General features: G+C 40.9%; 1 protein-coding gene across 2 annotated transcripts; it reads right to left on the reverse strand.

Annotated features, from left to right (window-relative positions):
- Window positions 1-1,292: 1,292 nt before the first annotated feature.
- C6 (complement C6) lies at window positions 1,293-26,178 on the reverse strand. 2 transcript variants are annotated; one of them, XM_039709882.1, is made up of 20 exons: window positions 26,009-26,178; window positions 25,716-25,805; window positions 24,594-24,638; window positions 24,352-24,509; window positions 23,385-23,541; window positions 20,983-21,127; window positions 20,230-20,371; window positions 19,235-19,373; window positions 17,095-17,295; window positions 14,888-15,128; window positions 14,076-14,198; window positions 12,898-13,064; window positions 10,520-10,745; window positions 9,186-9,357; window positions 8,158-8,269; window positions 7,568-7,700; window positions 6,388-6,579; window positions 5,768-5,858; window positions 4,070-4,311; window positions 1,293-2,153 (listed from the first exon to the last, which is right to left on the reverse strand). In XM_039709882.1, exons 4-20 carry the CDS (start codon window positions 24,507-24,509, stop codon window positions 1,972-1,974), a joined length of 2,823 nt encoding a protein of 940 aa, XP_039565816.1. In that variant the 5' UTR covers window positions 24,594-24,638; window positions 25,716-25,805; window positions 26,009-26,178; the 3' UTR covers window positions 1,293-1,971. The 2 variants fall into 2 exon arrangements, with proteins under 2 accessions (XP_039565816.1, XP_039565815.1); XM_039709881.1 differs by lacking the exon at window positions 24,594-24,638.

A 26,178-nucleotide genomic window follows, 5' to 3' on the forward strand; every position in this document is an offset into this window, starting at 1 on the left:
GTAAAGGATTGTAGTGAATAGAGTCACATCAGAGCGGCAACTGGTCACATATGGAGTTCTTCAGGGCTCCATCATGGGCCCTGTGCATCTTCAAAAGCAACTTTGGATGCAGGACTGGAAGGGATATGAATTTGGGAAGAGAAATCCTTGATGCAAGGGCTGGTCAATCACCAACTTTATGAAGTTCAACGAGAAAAAATGTTTGATTCTGAACCTGAGACAGGTCACTCTTGGATGTATGGACAGACTGGGAAATGAGAAGCTGGAAAGCAGTGCCATAGAAAGAGACCTGGGGGTCCTGGTTGATGGCAATATGAAGGGGAGCCAGCAGTGCCCTGGCAGCCAGGAGCGCCAACCCTGTCCAGAGGACATCAGGCACAGCATCAACAGCCAAGCAAGGGAGGGGATTGTCCCACTCTGCTCTGCACTGGGGTGGCCTCAGCTCCAGTGCTGGGGGCAGTTTTGGGTGCCACAATGTAAGAAAGACATTTAACTATTAGAGGGTCTCCAAAGCAGGACACGAGGATGGTGAAGGGCCTGGAGGGGAGGCTGTACATGGAGTAGCTGAGGGCACTTGGTCTGTTCAGCCTGGAGGAGGCTGAGAGGAGACCTCACTGCAGCTACAACTCCCTCACGAGAGGAAGAGGAGGGGCAGGCACTGATCTCTTCTCTGTGCTGACCAGTGACAGGACCAGAGGGAAGGGCCTGGAGTTGTGTCAGGAGTGTTTAGGTTGCTATTAGAAGAAGGTTCTTCACCCAGAGGGTGGTTGGTCACTGGAAGAGCCTCCCCAGGGCAGTGGTCACAGGATCTGTCTGAGTCCAAGAAGCATTTTGACAATGCTCTCAGGCGTATGGTGTGATCCTTGGGTGTCCTGTGCAGGGCCAGCTGGACTTTGATGATCCATATGAGTCCTTTCCAGCTCAGCAAATTCAATGATTCTTTTCTATGAATCTGTGGGGCTTTTTTCCTGATTGTCATTGTTCTGATGTTTGTTGGTAAAGGAAGAAGTGGAGTTCTGTTTTACCCTTCTTAGAAGGCAGATTTATACTCAGATTTGTGAAATTCTGAGTGCTGAAGAGAAAATTATAGTTGCAACTGCTCAGAACTAATGATTTGTGACCAAGGAATGCTGGGGGCTTGGACCATGGCTGGGCTGAGGTGCCCCATACAACTGCTCTCAGGTTTGATGCTGATGCAGTATATGCAAGGAATCTGATTGTGATGTATTTCTGCAGACTCCAAATACAAACACTCCAAGTCGAATCACATATTAAAGTAGGACTCTGCCCAGTGCATTGTTCATTAATGTTTATTTTATATTTGAAGTACAAACATTCTTAATTCACGTTGAGAGGTACCATAGAAATTCTGCTAGCCTTATGCTTCAGGCTTTCTGCCTGAATCTGAAACCCAGTGAACAAACACAGAAAGCAAACACTTTTTCCCTTCAGCTACTCCAATTAAAATCACATCATTTTGGTATTGCTCCTTCCATTTGTTCTGCAGGAAGCTTCTTGCTACCCCTTCCCCATTTGATGTCAGAAGTGGTACTGAAGTGCTTGTTCTGTTTGCCTGTGTGATACAGCAGGTACTCAGCCAGTGAGACAAGAGTGAACAGCAGTCACAAGCACAAGGACAAAGCAACAAATGGCTGAGGAAAGGAAAAGTCTCATCCAGATCTAGGGGAGACCAAAGGCAATATTTTTTTTTCCATTTGTTCCCCTCCCTTCCTCTGCACATCCCCAGAGGTGTCAGCAATGACAAGTTGCCCTTTATACCCCCGAGCCCAGGTAATTTTCAGACAGAAAAAAGTCACTGCCACTCGTCTCCCAGAAAGCTGTTTAACAAGCTGGATTTTTTTTCTCATCCTTTTGTTTTGATACATTTATCATTTCATAACCAAGCTTTTCCGTGGGTGGCTCAGTTTGCATTTGATGCAGTGATCATGGTGTGTGCAGAGAGCAAACGGGTTATGGTAGGCAGCTCCCCTGCTCCAGCACCTGCAGTTTGATGCCAGCACACTTCATGGCTGCCAGCATGCAATGACTGACTGTCCTCCTCCTCCCCGTCGTCTCCATTTGGATGCAGTGAGGGCGGATCTCTCCTTTGGGGCACTGGTAAGGCATCAGGCAGGAGCACTGGGTCTGCGACTCTGGGAATGAATGTGTGGAAATATAGCAGCAAATGTGATGACTAAAACGAGATTTTATACTCTGATGACATTTCAAAGTCCAACAGGGAAAAACACTAGAGGATGTTTGTGATATATTAGTTACAAAAAGCCTGTAGTGCATTCGCTAGATGGCTGGATATTAGGAATAGAGGCATAATCAGCTTTAAATAAGAGGTTTTTTCAGCAATGGCCCATACAAAAGCAGAATTGATCTAACTACTTTTATCCACTGGCTTTCCCTGACTTTTCTTCTAAACAAAGATACATTAAGTTGACTTTCTTTTCCCAATTATCCTTGAACACAATCTTGCTATGAAATGGAGTCTTAAGGTCCATATTGTGTCAGCTCCTATTTCATTAAAGCTCTCTTTATGAATACTAAGCTACCTACTGCTGGCCTGTGGTAAAGCTCAGTCCTGCTGGTTATTTCATTACCCATTTCTGATCTAATCAGGTTCTGACTCTTTATATTCTTTCCCAGAAATTCCCTAGGCAGAGTTTCTGCCTTCAGTTTTTTAAAACATGAAAAATGCATGTTTTCCTGCATTTAGCTTCTTTCATGGTACTGCAGTATCTTCTCTGCAGTATGTTCTGTCCCTGTGTTGACATCAACTACTCACTTTCAGGAAAAACAAAACATTAATTTCCTAAATGTTTGTGCACACTCAGGAAAAGTGGACTTCTGTGGAGATGGTAAAGAGTCCAGCTCTAATATCTTGAGAACCACACTGACAACTAATCTTATTTAATATATTTTTCTCCCCTTTCTCTTATTTTTCTGAACAGAGCTCCTCTGTAGGCTTTTGAGAGAAAAACACTGAAGTGCTGGCACAAGATCCAGCTTGAAGACACTTGCACAGTAGAAGCAGAACTAGGCTTCTTAGAGGCTCTGGAATAAGCAATTAAAAAAAATTACCACCTTTCCTCAGGAGCACATGGTACCTAGAGGTTCCACCAGAGCATGTCCATTGATGGACACACCTGGTCATGCCCTCTGCTTGAGCCCACAAGGGACAACAGGTCATGCAATGATTTTACAGCCATATTTACTTCAAATTCTCTGCTGCAGAAATCTTGCATCTTCAAAACAGAGGCTTAGGATTGCTGCACACTGCTGTTGCTTTATTTATCATTAAGTAGACCAGATGTGATAAGAATCATATTTGTCTCTGCCAGCAAGGAACAGAGTGAGTGTGTCTGTCACTCAGCCTTTACCTGGCAAACACTTGATATGAGCAGAGCAGTCCGCACCTCAGACATTTACAGAAAAACCTACTGCTCTTATCACCTGGTTACACAGTAAATAGCCAAGCTGCACAATATTGTTTAGAAAATAATCCTCTTAGGGTTTTTTACCAGCTTAGCGAGTTCATTAAAACTCTTGATAGACACAATTTTCACATATGTGTATTTGCAAATTTTACCATTAACATCCCATTAAGGCTGATGGCCCCAGTCTTGCTTTTGAAGTAGTATCATGATTTAATTTCACAATTTAATTATATGTTATGGAGGGTGTGGCCCAAATTAATTCCTGAAGTACAAACTACGAGCTAGTAGCCTTACAAGGAATGGGTGAAAATATTACCAACTACATTTTTGTGATTAAAGATTCAAATGTTATCTCTCCTGAAAAAGTTCTCTCAATTTCAAAGTTCCTCTTGTGCCTTTCTAATGGCAAGTAACCACACTACACTAGTTGTGAGTAAAGGGAAAAGGCACATAACTAAGTGTAACCCTAGGTAGCAGGGACACATGGCTGACAACGCTTTCACACTCTGTGTGCCCAGAGGGACCACGATGTCTGTAAATCCTGTTCTTGGAGCAGTGAAAGTCAGTGCATTTTACTTTTAGATCCAAAGGAATGGCTGAATCTCACCATTCAGAAGTCATACCTTGGCAATCCTCCCAGTCGTAGCAGGTGTCATAGCCACAGGGCACTTTCTTCAAGCTATTTGTAGAGAGCTTTGCCCTCTCAATAGCCCAGTCCAGGTTGGAATTACCATGGCAAGGACCAGCATGCAAGAAATGAAATGACTGCACTCCAAGGCACATTTCAGCTGAGTACTGACAGCTGGGCTTGGTCACATTCTGTTCAGAAACAGCATGTAGCACACAGATGTCTTCTGAGTAGTGGCTGCCCAAAGAAAGAAAAGAAAAATTATTTTAGCAGGCTATGGAACAAGTCCATACTTTTAAACAGTACATCAGCATCAAATGAAACACAGCAAAGCCATGGCCAGCTGGAGATTCACCTAAAGACCTAAGGCTGCCCTAGCTATTGCAGTACCTGGACCTGATAAAACAAGTGCTGTGAGATGGGGAAGCTTTGGTCCTGTCCAATCATTGGGAGGTGAAGGACATGTGTCTGTACAGGAAAAAGGAGAGGCTGTTACCTCCACAAGGATGTGAAATTTCCACTGGGCCTGGGTGGCTTTTCTGAGTTAATGCATCCCTGCAGCTGTGTGTGCAACTCTATCTCTGACACACAGGTGTCTTGGGACCAGGCAAAAACAGTCATGTGGCTTGTAGTTTCCTTTTTTCTGTATTGCTCTCGGTTACTGAGTGAATTCATTCCTAGAAGGTGCATGCATTTCCAAGCAGTACCATTTTGTGGAGCTTAGTCATCTTCCAAAAAGAGGGTCATAAAATCATAGAATGGCTTGGATTGGAAGGAACCTTAGAGATCACAGGTCTTGCATACTCCTTGTGCACGGTGATGACATTGGAGAAATAAAGAGAAGAAAAGATTTTCCAGGAGTCTCTGCTTCCAGACTTTCCAGGGGTCTCCAGGAGCAGAGAGCAGTGTAGATTAAAAGGATGTGCTGTGGTGTCTCTTTACAGTAATGTAATTGGGTTCATTAGAGAAAGATTATGGGAGGTGACCCTGCATATCAATTCAGCCATGTGAGGGACATGTGGAGAGCTGTGTCCGGTTCTGGGCTCCTCAGCACAACAGAGGCATGGAACACCTGGAGTGGATCTAGTGGAGGGTTACAAAGATGATCAAGGGACTGGAGTATATCTATTATGAGAAAAAAAACTGTGGAAGCTGTCCCTGTTCAGCCTTGAGAAGAGACAGCTGAGGGGGACTTCATCAGTGTCTCAGTGTCTGCAGGGAGTGGTCAGAGCAGGGACAGGGCTCTGCTCAGTGCTGCTGAGCAATGGGACAAGAGGCAATGGGCAGTGAGAGGTGCACAGGAAATTCCACCAGAACAGGAGGAAGAAGTGGATTGTTGTGGATGGAACTGTTTGGACAGAGAGGTCATGGAGTCTCCCTCAGTGGAAACACCCAAGAACCACCTGGACACAATCTTGTGCTATGTGGTCTGGGATGGCTCCGCTTGACCAGGGAGGTTGAGCCAGGAGATCACTGAGGATCCCTCCAACCTAACCCATTCTGTTATTCTGTAATTTTTTATTTATAGGCTACAAACAGGACTGTAATTTGAATACAGAGGAAGAGCTAGCTAATATCTGAAGAGAGAGTAGTCTTGATTTGCAGTTGTCTTTTCCTGCTCTTCCTGTTCAATGTCACAATGGCCTCTTGGTCTATCATTAGAGAAACTTTGATTTCTAATTACAGCACTTACCCACAATCTTCTTCTGGAGACATACAAACACACTGAGATCCAACCTGTTTTTGTCCTGGACTGCAAATACCTCTAATTTTGGTTAACACATCTGAAACAACAAGTGAGAACTACCGTAACTAGTAAGGAGAGAACAGAAATATCTTATACTCCCACCATAAAAGCTAAAATGGATTTATTTCCCTTTGTCCTAAGTTTTTCAAAAGCTCCCTCGTTGGCATGCCAGAAGTATTTTCATCAGTCTTTGTAAAAATCACTGGAAAATAACAGGAGCAGCTAAAGTTTCAATAGAATGCATTTTCCTACATTGCTTTCACAAAGCCTCGTTAATGCAGTTGGGGTTTAGTTTGATTTGGTTTTGATTTTAAGCAAACAGTTGCAGTGTCTCAATTTCATTATTAAAGTTTACAGTACATTTCATCCAAAAATTCTGAACTTAATGCAGAAGTTTAGAGTTGAAATTCTGTCACCATGGGAGAGACAAAGAAAAACTAAAATTAATGAACAGCTGCTATATGTCTTAAACCCAGTCATCGGCCTTCTAGTTCTAGCTAGCTGAAATAGACAGTACTGTTAATACCAGCAATATGGAAACAGTAACTATCTGCAGGCATACTAACCTTTTTCACATGTAATAGACCTCAAAATAGGAGGTATCCAGGACAGGTCTTTCCCACAGGTATACTTTGTGTGACCAGTGATTATAAACCCAGCTTGGCAGCTCAGCTTCATTGTTTCACCAATGTTGTACTGTTGCTTAAATGGGGAAATTGTGACACTGTCAGATATTGGTGGCCTGAGGCATACTGAGGCTGTAACAAACAATAAAAAAAAGCATAATTCTTGTTGGTTTAATGCTCTGTGGATATTTACAGAAAGTGATAATGCTTTATCTGAAGAACCATATAAAGACACTCAGTAATACTGAACATTTGTCTGACATTCAAAACCAATAAAAAATTAACATAATTAAGTCTAGAAATTTTCAGTGTACTGTCATAGTCTTTAAAATATTTTTCAAGTAATAACTAAATAATGACAAAATGTTTCAAATGTATGCCAATATAAGTAATTTAATTTTGCTATTTAAAAATAGTAAGAATGGCATTTAACAGCATTTTTTTAATTTTGCCTTTTGTAAGTGGAAGAAAGTCAATGGCAATAGAAAGCTTATAAATATATTCAGATTCTTCTTTTTGTTAAAATGAAGACTAAGTCAATTAAAATACACCAAGTTTTAGAAAACTATTGAAATCTCTCTTGTTAGCAAACACAGACTGATTCTATTCCTTAATTCTTAACTGACCTATAAATCCTTCAAGGCACTGATTTATAGCAGAGATTTTCAAGGCAGCCCGGGAGGTCATGGTTAGAAACACATCATCCATTTAATATAAAAGATAGTAGACAAATTTCTGTAGGAATGATTTTTTCTTCATAACTGTATCAACCTAAAGATACCTATGTAAGTCTGAAAACAAAAGGTGAGTCCTTTTGTTAAAGCTATTTAAAACTAGAAAAGAGACGGGTCTCACAGCATCCATCTGAGGATTTTCTAATGCACTGCATATTACAATTTCCTTACAAAGCACATAATAGCAACACTTCTGAATTGAAAGGGGAGTGATGTAGTGACTCACGATGTTTTTGCCATGTCTACATGAAATACCTTCTTAAAATGCTATCTTTTCAGATATGTTAGAGATTCATTTCTAAAAGAACTTTATTAGAATCTTTTTGGTATGTTTTCTTCCCCTTCTATTTTGTTGCTGTGCATTTTGTTCATTTTGTCTTTCTTACGTTGGCACTCAATATGTTGCTGTGTCCAGGTTTGATCTGGCAGACACCGAAGGTATTGATAGCCAATGAGGCTATGCCCACTCACACAAGCAATTTCAACTTCCTCCCCAACAGCATACTGGTTCTTTTCATTCTTAAACAAAAAAAAAAAGTAAAAAATTAATTATAATTTCTAAAAAATTAAGAAATCCACATCAAAAAGCTCTGCAAGGATCTATGGTAACGAGACTGGGCATTGTCAAAGGAAACAATAGCGAAATCTTGATAAGATGTAATGAATGCATGCATTTCCTACTCTGAAATATGAGTCATCCACTCACCAATGTAATGATAACTTTTTCCAGTTGCAGTAACTGGTGTCATGGTTACCAAACAAGGATTCAAGGACCACTTGAAATGAATTTTACCTTGACTTTGCTTCAGCTGCTGGTGTAGTGTGGTGGGCTAGAGCCCTGCAGCATTCTTTGAACACAGCACTTCCACTAGCACGGTAGCTAGATTGGATATCAGGCACATACAGCAGAGAAGCTGCAAAATTTCCAACCTCTGCCACTACTACACTTTGCTTCTGTATAATTTTTCATGCTCACCCTGATAAAGCCGTGTTCTGGTGGTTCTGGCCTAGAACATCCAGACTCAGGTTCACCAATCAAGACATTCTCTTCTCTTGTGGCTTCATCATCATTTATACAAGGAGCACCTCTGAAAAGTGATAATTTGCTGTAAGGCTGTATCTTAAGCATTCATGTCACCAAGTAACAATGGCAGAATGTCAGGAGAGTTGCAAGTGTGTCCTGTCATCCTCCCCCTATAATTTTATTCTGTTAAATAAAAGATGGTGGACAAAACTGCAGGTTGATAGGAGGGAGAGCATGAGAGCAGTAAAAAGCACTAAATGCATCTATCAACATAATTAATTAAATATTTTTGTACAGCAAGTAAAAGAGTCATCAAAGAACAACCTATTAGGAAGTCTCTAAATCATCCATGTAATTCTGTTGCCTCCAGGCAGTGGTTAAAGGTGGCTGGTCTCTCATGGTGTCTAACTGAGTAACAAAGAACTGTGGAGTCCACTGCTTGTAATCCTCTCCTATTCATTCTGGCAAGGAAAAAAACCTGAAGCCTTGGGCTTGAAGATATAAAAAAATGGAGCCAGTTTGAGGTTAGGATTTGAAGTTGAAACCATGCTAAAAAGGTACATCAGGCGTACTTGAAGTGGAAATATGAGAAACTTGGTAGCTTCATCCAAACTCTCTCTGTGACTGAGTTCAGATCTACATCTCTAAGAAAAGAGAGGATAGGGAAAAAAATAGAAAACTTCCAATAAAGAGGAGGAAAAGATTTTTCCTTGGCTTTGGAAAAGAAGCCACGCAAGGCAGCATACAAGATCTACAGGCATACTTTAGTATTCAACTAATCAGAAATTTTCTAGGAATAAAACATTAATAAATGCAAATGCGAAGCAAATTGCAGAGATTTTCAGAGTTTGCCTTTTCTATGCTCCACCAACGAAATTCAAAGGGCAAAGCTGTCTGCTATTTCTCCTTGGTAGTCACAGAGCCACTCTGGAGCGCTCCTTAACCATCCCATGACTAAGGAGATCTTTTGATCTTCTTACCTGTCTGTGAACATGGAGACATAACAGTCCTCCTCTTCTTCCCGCTCCCCTTCACATGGCTTCCCACCATTCATTGGGGAGGGGTTATTGCATTCCCGGGTCCTTCTTTTTTTGAAGGAAGCATCACATGGACTCCATTCAGACCAGCAACCCCATTGGCCATCAACAGCGACTGCAAGGAATAAAAGAGACACCATATTTTATTGGCAGACCAATACAATATATTTCTTTTAAGGCCAAACATGAGAGGGATGATGGTAAATTCATAATAGCCATTTTCAGAAAAATTAATGCTGTTAAGATTAAGGGAATAGATTGCATCTAGAGAGTCAAGTTTTCCAAATGCTGTCCAGTTAAATTCCAGCTGCTTCATAAAACCAAAAAATACATTTACCTTCCTATTTTTGGCTGCAAGTAACATTAAAATTCAGAAGCAGCATATTTTACACTTTTACTGCACTCACAGATTTTCATGGTACTGACAAGTTTCTTAGATAGGTCATTATTTAATGAGTTTTCAACTAAATCTGAGTTCTAACACCATGTCTAAACCCCAAATCTACATCTTATGCCAGTTACATTAAAACTATTACTGTTTTCTCTTAACCTCTGGCATCTATTACCTGTATCACCATGAAACATGCATAATTTTTTTCCTTACACACCCTTTCTTTTCTGCATGCAATAGACTTTCTGTATCCATCTCTGTCTTCAGTTGTTTTTTCCTTCCAAAATATTGCTCCATCAGGGTCAGATAATGAGAACTGAGTGACTTTAACTTATGTTCCCTTTTGACTGGGGAATATAAACATATATCATGTCTCCTTTGTTTCCCTTAGGTATGGCACTAGTTCAAATTTATTCAAAAATGTTTTTGCATCAAATCGCTCTTTAAATCTTCCAGAATGATGATTATGTTCTCTCTCCTTATGACAGCTGAGTTTTCCTTCTAAACTGTAATCCACAATTTTTCTGTTCATTAGCCATTTAGTCTTAAGCATAATGGGCTATAGGGAAAGCTAAGCAATGGGTTTCTCAATTTTTCACATCAGTTATCTTTGATCTCAGCTTCACCCTTATTGCTGAATAGCTCGTTTCAAATTACCGTAATTATGTAGGTGAGGAATATTTTACCACGTCTTACACTCTCCTTGGAATCATGGCTCTTCAGTTTGATTTTTTTTATTTGCAATCTCTACATTTATCCTTATGTGTTTTGGGCATCACTATAAGAATGTGACAGAAAGTGTAAGAAGCGCTGCGGCTTTAGCAAGGGCAAGTTAAGGCAGATGAACCCGGGCAAAGCGACAGCGGAAAGCCGCGGCCGGACGTACCTGCAGCGGGTCCCGGGGCCCGCGCGGCGCAGTCGGGGCCGGAGGCGCCGGGCGGGCACAGGCAGAGGCAGCGGGTGCCCGAGAGCACGGCGCGGCCGCCGCCGGGGCACGGCGCGCAGCGGCACGCCGCCCGCCCGCCCGCCTGCTCCCGCAGCGCCCGCCGCAGGTGGCGGCGCTTGGTCACCGCGCACGGCACGTTCCGCACCAGATCCACGATGGGGGACACCTGGCAGAGAGCTGGCTTTCAGCAGCGTGAAAAGTGCACATTATATGGCTCTACGCAGATGATTACTATACGCATTAATTTACTATACACATGCTATATACACTTGTACTGAGTAGTAGTGTATTAACATTTTGATACTATGGTAAATGTGGTTTCATAGCAAAAAGGTAGCTTTTGTAGTTAAAATAGGACCTATGTATGTGGAATGTTCTCTTTTAGAAAGGAATGAGGGACCCTCACCGGTTGGATGTAATGAGGACATTTAGGATGTCCTCACAGGACACCTAAATCTTTCAGAAAAAGGAAATCTATTGCTCCCTTATCAGCAGAAAACTAACTTCTTCCCACCTCACTCAGACAGGAAGATGGCATGAGGATTAAGAGGAAGAAGTTGACAGTGACCAGACAGAATACTGTGGTTGAATGGAATTTATGCATCATGGATGAGATGTATGAATATGCAACAGGCGATTGTTTTTACGGGTTAATCCTCTGTTAATGGGGGTCCTTTTTCGGGCTTGTGTTGCCCAGAAAAAGGTACCCGGGCGTCCGATCTCTTTGTCTTTATTGTCTCATATTGTCTTAATCTCAAATGTTCAAATTTTATTATTCTAATTATATTACTATTTTTCTAACCATTTTACTACTATTAAATTTTAAAATTTCAAAAAACAAGTGATTGGCGTTTTTCACAGCAGGAACCGCAACGCAGCAGGGCCCTCACTGGGGCAGCCAGAGCTTCCTAAAGGAGCTAGAGGCTACATACTGTAGCTGTATCACACAGGAATTAGGGATGTTTTAGAGGAGCACAGCAGTGCTGTACATTTATGTTATCCTGATTTCAGTGCTGTATCAGAGCCAGACAATGAAACGCTGGCTGCTCTGACAGTGCATCTGTAGTTCAACAAAGCTGAGAGGTCACCTGGGGCAGCTGAGGGAAGTGGTATCTCTCAGGGTAAGTAACAGGACAGGGGCCCTGTCCTTTTGTCTCCCCACTTTAGGACTCTATGAGCCAGGGAAGAATCAACCAAGTGGGATACTAGATCCTAAAATTCAGGACACTCTCTACCACACATCGCATCACTGTGTGATGTAGTATGGTTGTGTTTGAGGGCCCCAGGATGAGGGAAGAGATGAGAATCTTGACTCCATGTTTCAGAAGGCTGATATATTATATTATATTATATTATATTATATTATATTATATTATATTATATTATATTATATTATACTATATTATATTATATTATATTAATGCTGTACTAAAACTATGCTAAAAAGAATAGAGAGAAAGGATCTATCAGAAGAAAGGAAAGGAAAGGAAAGGAAAGGGAAAAGGAAAAGGAAAGGAATCTTGTGATTGCTCACAGTCCTGACACAGGTGGCTGCATTGGTCAAGTAAAAACAATTTCACATGCTAGGTAAACAGTTCTTCAAATCCCCTTCCAAAGCATCAAATCATCATGAAGCTGAAACTTCCCAGCTTCTCAGGAGAAAAGATCCTGGTAAAAGGATTTTTCATAAAATATGTCTGTGACAAGGTAGGGTTTGCTTGCACCCAGTCCCTGTCATGTCAGACATCCATCCCTATGCTTCCTTCAGGAGTTCAGCAGCTGCAGCAGGACAGACCTCCGTGGATGCTGCATGCAGGCAGGTTTTGCTGTTTGCCTCAAGTGCTGCTGAGCAGCTGCTGCACCAGCTGAGGAGGGAGACAGCTCGGTGCACTCACAGCAGCACTGGCACGCTGCACTGAAGGAGCACGACAGAGATAGAGGATCTTGCTGTTTTATTTCAGTTTAGCTATGTGACACACTTTGCAGCATAGGCCTGACAAGGGAATGATACCATGCACTGTTTTTCTGCACAGCAACTAACCCCTGCCTATGCCTGAGCTCCTGCTGGTGCCAGCGCAAGTAATTCATATCCCTCACTCTTAGTCCCACTCTCCATGGACAATGCAAAACAAGTGTGCCTTATAAACCAACTTGCATAAGAAGTTGTCCTAATAAAAGTTCTGTATGTTTATGTTATGCCCGTGTTTATCTACACTGATATCACACACATCGTCATTCCTGTTTACAGGGAAAAAATATCTGCACAGGCCTATGAAGAACAGTTAGTCTTTGTTATCTCAGTGTTCTTCTTCTCTTACCTCAAAGTCAATCACCACAGGATTGTCCTTTGTTGATTCCAGCCAGTCTCTGAAGACTGTGTGTCCTGGAAAAGCCCCCTTTTTCTCCCAGGCCAGAGCTGCTGCATACTCTGACCTGCCACCTTTCACCAGGGAAATTGATCGTTCAGCTGACTCCAAAATGGAACCTGAAAGATGATTTCATCACAGTATTTTCAGACAAAGGCTTCCAAAAACAGCATATGTGACAACACAACTATAAGAAAAAATATAAGAGGATATTAAAGAATATACTAAGATTAGTTTTTTGAAACTATCCTTGGAAAAATGAACTCAAAGCTCAGAAGAACAATCCCTGCCTGCTATGACAGAAGCCTGTGATAAGATTTCAAATGGAAGTGTTTGAGACCTGAGCCATGGGGATATCCAGAGTGTAAGACAGTAGTGGAAAATGCAGAGGATGCAGTAGCATCCTCTAGAGCACACAGCATGGTAGGAGAATACCTTTAGAACGCACAGCATGGCAGGTTTAGTCCTGGCTGTAAACATCCAAGTAATATTAATATTACTCATATTAATCAACTACCGGGGACAAAAACATGGTAGAAGTAATCCTTAGTGATTTCCATGGTGGAAATTCCGACCCTTAGTGGTGCAGAATAGGACTCCTGCCATTCTCATGGAAAATGCACCAGCTTACTGCAGTTTCTGAGACACACTTCTGGCACCCTGGTACCTAAATATCTGCTTGGCATGAGGAAGGGGGGAAGGGAGAGTCAGGGAGTGTGTTATTGCAGCCCAACTCCCTCAATGAGCTCTGAGCAACCCTTAAAGAAGATCAGGGACTGAGTCATAGACAAAATTTCTAGCTTTGCTCATTTTTCAGTTCAGCATTCCTGGCCATGCACCCAGGGTGAGGGGTAATGTTTGGCAGATCTGTGACCAACCAGAGAGCTAGTGACACCAGATCCCCAGTGATGGCACTCCAGAGCAGAGAAATAGCGCACCTACATCATAATTTCTTTTGCAAATGAGAGTCAGATTTCAATGCTTGTATCAGAGCCAGACAATGAAACGCTGGCTGCTCTGACAGTGCATCTGTAGTTCAACAAAGCTGAGAGGTCACCTGGGGCAGCTGAGGGAAGTGGTATCTCTCAGGGTAAGTAACAGGACATGGGCCCATTCCTCATCATGCTCACCTTCATGTTTCACAGTCATCCTGTTTGTGGTGCATCTGGTACTGACTTTCTTTTTCTTCCTGAAGAACACACGCTTGGTTGTTTCTGTTCGGACACACTCTGTTGCTTCCTCAATAGACAGGCCTAGAAATACCACAGAGCAGCATCTTTATCAGCACAACCATGATACATGGTGGGCACCATGCCCTAGGCTCCCACACTGAGGTGAGCCAGCAGCTTCCCATGCTCCTCACCAGCCACTGGAGATGTCACTACAGCAGGAACCTGCTGCCCCACACACAGTGTTGGACAGAGGCATGATTCAGCTACCCTCCCATGCCATGCAAGTTACAGCAGTGGCATTGAAGTCACAGCTTTTAACTTTAGACTTTCATTTTTGTGGTGTTGTATTTTCATTTTCAGAGTCTAGCCGTCATGGGAAAATTTTAAAGTAATTTCTAATCCAAACCATGAACTTTATTGTCTGCATTCCAAAAGTACCCCTTATACCTCTCAGACCTCAGTCCCATGCTATAGAAACAACTGGAACAACTTTTCCTGGTGGCACCTGGTCTTGGTCTGAAGTTCTTAAGTGGTTTCACTGAACACAGTGACATTTACCAAACAAGAAATCTCCTGAACTTTTCAAATACAGTGTAGAGCAAAAATTTCTTCCTTCTCTATATGAAAGCAATGTGAGTAATTAATGAGTCTGTGAAAGTCTAAAGGATTTTTTGCTGTTGGAGAACTTACTCTGTCGTGTAAGACCTAAAAACAGGGATAAGAAAAGCTGTTAAACAAATAATGATATTTTCTTATTAAAGATTACATACCTGAGTTCCGCAGTTCCTCAGAGCTATATTGGTAAAGAAGATCATAGGAGCCACCCATCTTCCCAGAGGTGTAGTAATGAGTGCCAAATTCATCAAATATTCTGCTGTATAAAGCATAGTTGTACTCCAGGGGCAGCTGGTTAAGTGCTTTTAGAAAGACGTCTGATAGCTGCAGATCTGACTCTTTCATTGTGAAGTTTGCAACAGAAATTACTTTATGGACTCTAATAAAGTTGGAATTCTAGAAATAAGAACAGGGGAGTCTTAGCACCTTCAGAGGGAAGTAAGTGCAGAAACTAGAGGAGCCAAGAATATTAATATCTTATTTATACATATTTTAACATATAGGTCTGAATGAGACATCCCAAAGTGCAGGAAAGTTCCTCTCTCCTTTTAAGTGATCAATATAGTCTTCTTTTTTCACTATATAAGGAAGTGTTGCAAATTTACTTGTAGGTCTCTCAAACATTCACAAGTACACATCTGCCTACAAACACTAATACAATATAAGGAGACAGAGATAAAAAGAGAGGCTTCCTGTCTGATACAGTAGATAACACAAGGAAGACCCAAGGTAATAGTCCTGCTGTTCATTGAGAAAGGATTTTAAACTGTGTCATCTTTAGCCAACACCAGACTAAGTTTTTGGTGGGTATCTGTGATTTCACAGAGTCATGTAATTGTTTGGGTTGGAAGGGACCTTAAAGACCGTCTAGGTTTAACACCACTGCTGTGGGCAGAAACAACTTCCACTGGACCAGATTGCTCAAAATCCCATCAATCCCAGCCTTGAACTCTCCCCGGGATGGGGCATCCACAGCTTATCTGGGCAACCTGTTCCTGTGCCTCACCACCTTCCATGACAACAATGCTGAAAACCAACGTATACGCAAAATAAATTTTCTGTTGGAAGTTTAACCAAAATTAAAATTTTCATAATTAGCTCTGGTCTAGGCTTAAAACAATAAGAAGCCACTGTTCCCCCAAAATAAACTTGGCAATTGTACAAGAGAGCTGCCTGCTCTGTGTGCATGGGTATAAAAGTGAGCAGGTTTCCAGCAGCTGGAACTTCAGGATACTCCCCGGGATGGGGTATCCACAGCTTATCTGGGCAACCTGTTCCTGTGCCTCGCCACCTTCCATGACAACAATGCTGAAAACCAACGTATACGCAAAATAAATTTTCTGTTGGAAGTTTAACCAAAATTAAAATTTTCATAATTAGCTCTGGTCTAGGCTTAAAACAATAAGAAGCCACTGTTCCCCCAAAATAAACTTGGCAATTGTACAAGAGAGCTGCCTGCTCTGTGTGCATGGGTATAAAAGTGAGCAGGTTTCCAGCAGCTGGAACTTCAGGATAGTTGCATTCAAACTAGAAGCAATGAACTGTTCAAGCAATCAAGTTGCTCAATCACCATTAGGACAAGTGAGCAAGGCCTGCAGCAAATTTCCACCGTAGAAAATCTTAATGTTAAGACTAATATTTTTGCCAAGCTTCACTGCAATTGCACTGTAATTTGAACTCCTGGGTTTCAACAGGCCTTAGCTTCATGCATTCCTATGGCTTTTCCTATGCAGAAGTGCAAACAATAGCCCATCATTTACTGCCATTAAGGTATAAAAATACATAATCTTTTACCCTACCAGTATTAATTTGCTTTAAAGGCACAGAATCTTATGGGAAAAAATTTATCTCTTTTGTTAAACTTTTCTGTGGGTGTGTTATTTCTGAGATTATCTTTATGCATCTTGGTGTTTGAGACTCCAACATGAGACTCCAATATGCAAGTTAGTTACCAAATAAAAAAAAAATGTAGATTAATACCCAGTGCATGCATATGTATAACATTCTTGAGTGCACTTCCTTTATTTTTTTGAGTTGTTTGCTTCTGTTAGGTATTATGCCCTCTTAATCTATAATTAGGATAGGGTAAGAAAGTGGCTTACTGAATATGTCATATGCCAAATCGATGCTTTTTAAAAGCAGAATAAGCCTATGTTTTCTGTACTAAACTCAGAAAACCATGATGCATTACAAAGTTATGTTACAACCAGGAGCATGGTGTAGTATCAGAAGAGGGTTTTTTCAATGCCTAACTCTAGTAGGCCAATGTCTTGATAAGGAAAGTAGCCTTTGTCGGCTCAGTTCTGGAATAAGCAGACACAAATCAACTGAAAGAAAGAAACTGAAGGCAACATTCAATTACCTTTTCATAGGAGGCTTCAATAGCTTTCTTGAAGGATGAAGTCGATGTAACCTGGACCCGTGTCTTTCTTGAGAATAAAAATGGGATACCAGAAGAATGTTTACCACTATGAGTGGATGAACTACTGCTAGAAACACTTTCACTCAGGGGAGTTAAATCTTCGTAGAAATCTGATGTGACATCATCCTCTTCATCTGTTACCTGGCAATTCAGTAAAGCAAAATGCATTTGCATAATTGATAATATGAAACAGAAAACTATTAAGCAAAGAATTCTTGATTTTTTAATGTTTTTAAATGGAAAAAGTATGCCTGATTATTTGAGATGTGAAAGTAAGCTACGAAAAGATGAGACTGAGAAAGGCTAAGAGGCAAAATGAATACAAACTAAGAACCAGACTTACTAATACTTGTTTATACAACAACAGAAAAAAAAAGCATGCAGCACTTTCTTCTAAATCTTCTCACCGCTGGGCCCTAAACCTTAGGAATATTTTTCAACAAATTCCAGCATACTTTTAAAAGAATTCCAGACATACATGTTGTGTCCACATCATGGCTACTTCCCAACCCCATGGCTTCTATATCGTACAAGACAGAGTTTGGTGCTTCCTGACCTTTCTTCTCAATTTCCAGCTAGAATAATGAACAGAATTCCACAAGAGTGTCTTAGAGTATGCTTGGACTGTTAGCACCTATATTGCATGATGGATTAAAGGCACATGAAGAGGAATTGTGAGCAAACCTGCTGATCAAGTTGGTAAACCTCCAGTGGTGGTGTTGAGCAGAGCACCAAGACAACCTCAGCATCAGATCAGAAATTACTTATTTCCCAAAATCTGGGAAAATCCATGTGTGTTTTTGAATAATGAGATTTTTTTCCCTCCTCTAGAACTGTTTGCTTAATAGGGCTGGTAAGGATTTTGGGAAATGAGGTGGCCCATTCTTCCCCTTCTGCCTCCCTTCCATTTTTCAAGAAGATTTACGCTTTTGCAGAAAAACAGATGGAGTTCCAAGAAGCCTAATCCTGTGACCCTTCTATATGGGAAGCTGCTCTAAATATTAAAAGATAAAGATTCACTCCTAAAGGTGAGTTTCACAAGCCCTTAACAGTTCTGCAAATGGACATGAGTAACTTAATGAGCTTTACTGGCTATAAAGAGACCTGGGCAAACCAGAGGTTGGTTTTTGCCTCTGAATATTTCTGCAGACAATAATTTTTCACCATTGTTGACAAATCCTGCATGACATGGCCAATTCAATTGCAGTTTCTGTGGAATGTAGCAGGTTGTCATTTTTTCAGTTGCCTCTGTTAAAGTAATCCAAAAATCACAACACCTGTGGCAAAAATCATCAGTTTTCATCCATTAGTTGAGCTTTTTTCACATCCTCCATTCTTTTTTTCCCAATGCAGCATGTACTGGCTTCTAACGGGTCCTGCTCGTAGGTACACAGCCAGATGTTGTACCCCAACCACAGCATTCAAAGCATTTTCTGAATGCTAGTGCCCATAAAAGAGGTATTAGTGGTTCCTAGATTTTTTATAAGATACACTCCAGGTTAATTTTGGTCATTCCCCAGCCTGTCCTGTAAGCCTCCTCTCCAGGCTGTGTGTATTTTGTCCTCTTGCTTTCCAGGCTTAGTGCCTGCCTCCTTTCCTTGCTGCACTGTGGAGGGACTGGGCTGGGAACAGGCAGGACTGAGGGGTTGCAATGGCTCAGGGAGGTGACAGGAGGGAAGCTGGAGTCAGTAGCTACAGCCATTGGTTCTTCAAGTGCACAGAAGTGATGCTGGAATAACGTTTGGAGTTGAACAAACCTCTGCCTAGATGAGTCTGGCTAAGAGAAGGCCCTTGGTACCAAGTTGGAAGAAAATAAGGCTGCAACCACTGGAAGCAGGAAAAGTTCAAACCGATTATATTGACTCTGATATATGGAGCATTGAGTTCACGCAGATCTGAAAAGCATGAGTGGAGCATGAACTCTTAGCCCCTTTCCACACATCAACTGAAGCATGTTCAAGCATCACCAGGTTGAGAAATTTTGTTCTAAAACATACAGTACTACCTAATGCTTAAGCACATATTTTGGATGGTGATTACAGTGAGGGTTTTATGACTAGGAGCTGCTGCCAGAAAGTACCTGAAAGCTGACAGCCTCCAGATTTGCAGGGACACGATACAATTTCCTTGTCTCATTGTGCTTCACTGTTGTGCACCGTCCTCCGTTGAATGAGTTGCCAAGAACTTCCCCTCGGCTCTCGCCTGACAGAATGTGAAATCTAACAAAAGATTTTATTTCCAGAGATTAAACAACTCCAGAATGATGTATGGACTTGAAACATTTCTTGGTATACAGCTGCACCGAGGTATTGTAGATTGGATTGAGAGCATTTGTAGATTGGATTGAGAGCATCTGGTTACTGCTTTGAAAGGAATTACAAGAATTTCTCATTCACACTGAATTCACCTGAAAAATGTAGTAGCATCAATCCAGTTTCTTATTTTCCATCAGTGCCTAACCTTACTGATAACCCCAAATCAGCATAAGGCAGTCAGTCTTAAGTGGAGAACCTAGAAATGTTCTAGGAAAATGAACTACTTGTTCTCTATTTCTACCATAAGTGATGTTACTGGACCACAATTAGTTAAAAATTCAGTTTAAAAATGCAAGTCTGCTAGGGATAAGCATCCCATCTTTAGGCTTTATATTGCTTTAATTAATAGTGTGGAAGTAGTTGGTATCTTGTGAAATATCACACAGACAAACAACATCTGTAGAGAAGCATCCTCAAATTTTTGAAGCACTTGGCATGATGTACAGGTAGGTAATTCCATGAGCTGGAAGTTGCCCATACATGCTCTGGTTGCTGTGGAACAGAACAAGTGACTTGGAGCCAGTGTTCCTCAACACCTCTTCAGCTGGTCTACCAGCAGTGCAGAGCAGGACTGGAAGATGCAGCAGGCCAGTTCTAGTCTAATTTTTTTGTTGTATTTTTATCATTTCTTGCCAGTTTTAATTTGAGAGATTATATGCTTTAATGAATCCTCACACATGCTTACTGGGAATTATTTTGCTTATGTAAATTAGCGAGGTAACAACGAAAGCTTACAAAAAGATTAGCAGAATTGGCTTACCCACTGCCTATTAATTGCACACCTGGGATGCTCTCATACTTTCGGTTACACACAGTCTTTTTCCTTCTGCAGTTTCTTTCATCAGAGTTGTCCCCACAGTCATTTTCTCCATTACATTCCAGTGTTTTTGAAATACAGCGACCTGCACCAGAGAAACAGCAGCACCAAAGGTTCATCATGTCTAAATGCAGAAAAGGGCAGTCTTGTCTTTTTCCCTTGAGCTTGCCATAGATATTAACACAGAATTAGTATAAAGCCAAGATTATCCCAATTAAGAAATTATTATTTCAGTCCTGTGAGTTTTACCTCATTTCAAAGCTGCAAAGGCTTAATTTTAAGTTTGGCAAAAGGATATGTGGATAAAATTATTTTGTTTAATCAGATATATTTAATTGAAGCAAACAAAAAATAGCCACAAGCCTAATAAAAATAGTGAGACTTCATGTTCAGACAAACTCTACAGTTATGTTTGTATATGAAAAATTTGTGCAAAGAAATATAATTGGAACAGTTCTACTGTCCAGCTATCATGATCATAGTGATGCCTCTGGCTACAGACTGCATTTTAATTACTTATAGAAGAAACTTAAAAGATAAGCTCTTACTAACACATACAAAATCCTCACATAACTTTACTCCCTGGTCCATTTTCCGTGGAATTTATGCATGGAATGTATGGATGTCTTTTGCCTTAGTATCTAAAATTTTACTAAATGATAATGCTGCAGTTACAACAATGGGGATTATCATTACCACTCTCACACCGAAATTTATTCTTGCAGTCAACTTCCACTATGTTGCACAGCTTAGCTGGGAAACATGGACGGGAATCCACCAGTGGCTCGGTGCAGGCCTGGCCCCCAAACTGGGATGGTCGCAGGAGTGGCCGGGTACGGAACTGAAAGGCAGAAGAAACAAACCCAGGGTTGTTTTTGGGAGCTGTTTGTAGCTAAGTCCCACCCCAGGCAGAGCCACACACATCAGTGCTGCTGAAGCTTTATCAGAACCACAGCCCTGAAGGAAATAATCAGTGATTCTTGTCCTTCCATTCTACCATGCCATCATCCCAGGTGAGGCAGGCAGGGAACCAAGAGCCTCATTAGTCCTGATGGAGCATAAATGATTAAACTGCAGACTGCCTGGTCTACATCACCAAGGGAATCAGAAATTCTATCCCTGTATCTTCAGTATATGCAGTAGAAAACTATGTGAGAACAGGCTTACAGAGATTTTTCCTGTTCTTTACCATCTCTGTTGAATTAGAAATACCCTGACAGTGACAACCCAGCTGGCTTGACTCCCACATGTGGGACCACTTGTCTGAGGAGAACTGGATTACTTGAGAGGACAGAAAAGCTTTTCCTGAAAGTTTTTGGGAGCTCATTGAGTTTTCTTTCCCTGAGACAGCACCCTCCACACAGAACAGTATAGTTGAATGGTAATAGATAAACACTTCAGATATATTTTCCACTCCACTTCACAGAACTTCTGGTGAGACCTGTCTGCATGTGCCTGAAGAGATTCTCCTCTAAGAATTTTTCCCACTGGAAAAGTATGGTTCCTTGCAGACTTCCCTCCCTAGACAGACCCAGACTTCCCTCCCTAGACAGACCCTAGAGACAAACAGGGCAGGAAGATTCTAGTGAAAATCAGTAACCAAGTGACTCTGAAGGGAGAGTGCAAACAGCAACACCAGAAACTTTTCTACCTCATGAGACCCATTCTTTACACTCCATTTCAGTTTCATAACACTCACTATATTATTTGTCAGAGCTTCCACTTCTTTATCCCTTCCCATCAATGGGAACTTGCTTACACTAGTCTTCATTCTTACACTGTAAGCCAGTTCCTCCATTCTGTTGTTTATTCCTATTTATAAATGACACAAGCAATGGTCTTTACAGTTTGTAGGAGAAAATGGACCACAGTCCACAAAAGCACCTTTTTGTTTTAAGCATATATGTCGTATCAAGACTTAAAATTAGTAAAAATTAATACACTTATATAGTAATATAAGGTAAGAAACTCAGACTTTTAAGAGGATATTGAAATCAGTCCAGTTGAGAGGAACACTCCCTTTCACTTCTTGAAGCTTTCTGTCTCCCAGTCTCTCACTGATTCTCCTCATTCTGCTCTCATATTGCCCATCCCAATTGCAACCCCACAGGCTGGTTCACCTCTCACACGTAGGACAGCTGTTGTATCAGAATGTTACCTATATATATGTAAAGATATACTTATGATGACAGGTTTTTCAGGGTTGCTTTTTGCTTTCAGGCATGGATTTCTGAAACCAAGGGGTACATGCAGAGGGACATGGGCTGTGTCTGTACAGAACCTCAGAGTTGCTCTCATGGCCAGCTTCAAAGCTCATACCCACCAGCCATGCAATTACCCCACACAATCTGCTGTCACTTCCCTCTATCCTCTACAACCTCACATTTGACAGGCTTTGGTTTGTTTTAGTCAAATTCACTTTAACCTGATTTTTCATTTCTTTCCTCTCTACTGTCTCACCTCTAAGTGTACCATTGTCAACAGATAAAAGCCCAAGGGGAAAAAACACCATCCTGGATGTTTGTCCTATAGATATTAGCACATCTACTAGTGGAGGTGGGGGGATTTGTGCATGCTATGAAGGTTCAGGGAATGGTGCTCTGTATTTCTTAAGAGCAATCTGAAACTGATCCTGACTATCAGGTAAGATACAGCCTGAGAATTTCTAGCCAACAGCAATTAGGATTTGTTGACTCTTTTCAAGAGATGATTTGATCATATTTTTCTTGTCTTTAGAACATACAGAATGTTGTGGATAAGCAAAGATTCTGTGACTTTCTCCTGCTTAAGCCAACATTAACACTTTACAGTTTAGTTGATTCTTTTTGCAAAAAATTCACCTTTAACTATGGCAGTGGAAACTTTGAAGCAAGTTTATGATAAGCATCACAAGCAGTCTGATAAATGGATTTACTCTATTAAAACCCCTTTCTGGTTTGATCTGCTTATTGTAACTTGTTCTCTACAGCTCCTACTGTATAATTCATAACCAATTTCCCTTGTTAACTTAAACTGTCATTTTCCAGATTAATTGCTGTAAAGAGATCTCCTTAGGATAATTTCTTGCATTTAGCCCATATAATGTGTTTTCTACCTACTTGTTTTTTAACACATGGGTCACATTCTGACCAAGGGCCAAAGTCTCCAAGCTGACAGTTGATAGGACATGTTTGCTGGTTACATGGACGAGATTCTTGCTTTGTGCACAGCTGGTCACAGAAGTTTTGGCTGTAATATTCATCCATTCTTATTTGCCTAAAATAAAGTTTAAAAAATTATGCTAGGAAAGAATAGACAGACCGTAGGTGTTCTCTACTTGTGGGTGAAGGCTGACAAAATTATTTGAACTAAGAAACCCTGAGAGATAATACACATTTGGCAGAACGTTGATTACAAGAAAAATCCAAATATGCCTTAAGTTTAAAAAGCAATTCTTTTTGATTCATGTCACTTCAGATGTCCCAGAGGATAGCTACAGACAGAGCTAGGAGGAAAAGAGGGGATTTCTCATAAGTTTAGATTATACCACAGTGCTGCATCAAATTTGATGCTGCTGAATCTTTATTTGACATCATCTGTTCTCACAAAACTAGTGGTGCAGGGAGGAAATTTGGAGCTCGCTCTTCCTGTGGCATTGTGCCAGTGCAGGGCCCCCAGAGCCTCATGTGTGCACAGGGGCTGAACACCCAAAGCACGCCGACAGCAAGGCCACTGCAGGACCTGGCTGTCCTCCCCTCATTACATCTATCAGCAGATACTGGTTTGTTTGGAGGCACTGGCTCCTAGGATTAGAATGGTCTGAGTTGGAAGGGATCTCAAGGATCATTTAATTCCAGCCCTTCCCTTCCCTCCCTGCCTCACAGGCAGTAATGTTCTAGATACTAAATTTTGTAATTTTAAAGCATTGCAATTAAAAGATGATCTGTTTATCTGATAAACACTTAATAATGAAAATTTTTCTCAATATATTGTGGAATGTGGAGCTTTGGACATGGGTGCCACTCTTCAGAAGTGTTAATTTTCACAGAAAAGGAACACGGAAGCAGTGAGATGGCTTGGCCCTACCTGTGCCTGGTCTGTGTGCCGAAATTGCAGGTCTGGGAGCAGGCAGACCACGACCCCCATGGGTAATGTTCACAGTAGCACCCCTGGCTGCTCCCAATCACCAGGCTCAGCAGGACCAGGAGCACTGGCACAGTCATGCCCGTGGCAAAGGTGTCCATCTACAGAGATGAGCAACAAAAGCTCAAGAAACCATCAGTTAGTTATGCCAGGGTTCTTACAGAGATGTCTCTTTTGAAACTCACAGTCTATAAATCTGCTTCAAAATACAGAGGTGCCAAGCAGAGCATCTAGAAAGGGAGAATCATGCATGACAGACATATAATAATAGACATAATACAGTAATTCAGTCAATACTTTAGGGACTGGAAGTCACAATGGGTTTTTTGGTCACTTATTTATCAGGAGTACTAACACAATTGTGCATTATTTTTGTTTCAGATGTTGCTTATAAATTATTTTGAATGTGACAAATAAAGATCTGTTATTGTTCTTCATTGCTCAGAAGTATCCTCAAAAATATTTTCTAGAAATAGGAATAAAAATATGAGAGTTCTTCCTATACAGTATGTAAAACAACAAACAAGACCTTAAGACTAGGCAGCCCCATCTATTAGCCTGTTACCAATTAATTTTACATGCCTATAAAAACTCTTTGCATAAGCATTTTATTGCAGTGAATTCTCCCTTCTCAAAGTTTTGACTAGCTTGTTGAAACTGCAAACCATCACTATTCAAAGCTAATCTGAATTTTCCACCAGCAGTAGAATGAGAGCATCTAGCCTGTTTCCCATGCTAGTGGTCAATCATACTTTATTTGCTAAGACAGAAGGTTATTGGCAGCATTTAAGAAGTAATAATACTTGGTAAACAAAAAAACAAACAAACAACAAAAAAATCCAGAAAAAATGTATTCATTAAAAAATGCAAACTTCATCATGAGGTTGAATCAACACTAAATCTGATAGGCTGTTACTGTAGAGCATTATAAATTTGGTTTACCTCAAAAATTCCCCCCCAAATTCAGTAGGACATTTAAAAACCAAAGTATTTTTTTCAAAACAATACTCCAAAATACTTTGTTTCAAAAAAGTTTGAAATTAATTGTGCAGTTGTTTTTTTTATTTAAGGCTTTTAGCCACATATGCTATTATGATTTTTATACTTTCAAATCCAGTCATTGCTCCCTCCCTTAGCAAAGAAAGGCAGTAGGTCTTCACACTGTTGGGCAATGAGAACTTGCAGCACTTTTTACATGGAAAGCTTATGAATGAGCAAGCCTTTCAGAGAGATTTAAGTATAATCAAATAAAAAATATTACAAGACAGTGCCAGTGAGAAGGGAACAGATATTTTCTTTTTCCTTACCTGACTTGCTGGCTTCTTGCACCAACAATGCCGGCTTGGAAAAGAGATGAAGTCCTACGCAACAATTACTTGCTTTATTCCATCACTGTGCTGTAGGTAGAGAAACACTCTTTATTCTCATCAGTGAGCAAAACACCAACCCAATATAAATATTAGCCCATGAGACAGTAATTCAACATTTTAAAGAAACAGAACAAATTCTACAGAACACCTTTCCATAGGTCTGGTAACTTGTGCACATGAGGCAACCAAAAATAAAAGTCCTCCTTTCTAACTTACTGTAAGTTTGTTACCTGAAAAGTCAGTGTGTGTTGCAGACTCATGCTGCCCTGTGTGGTTCACTGCAGCCTTTGAAATGAAAGGCCAGAGGCTTTGTTTGATTTGGTTATGTTTTAATGAAGGCAAATTGATCTGGTGGCAGGAGTGCTCACGAAATGGCCTCTGCACCTGCAGCCCCAGGGAG

The sequence above is a fragment of the Passer montanus genome, unplaced genomic scaffold, assembly GCF_014805655.1.
Source record: "Passer montanus isolate IOZ18808 unplaced genomic scaffold, ASM1480565v1 scaffold22, whole genome shotgun sequence".
NCBI lineage: Eukaryota > Metazoa > Chordata > Aves > Passeriformes > Passeridae > Passer > Passer montanus.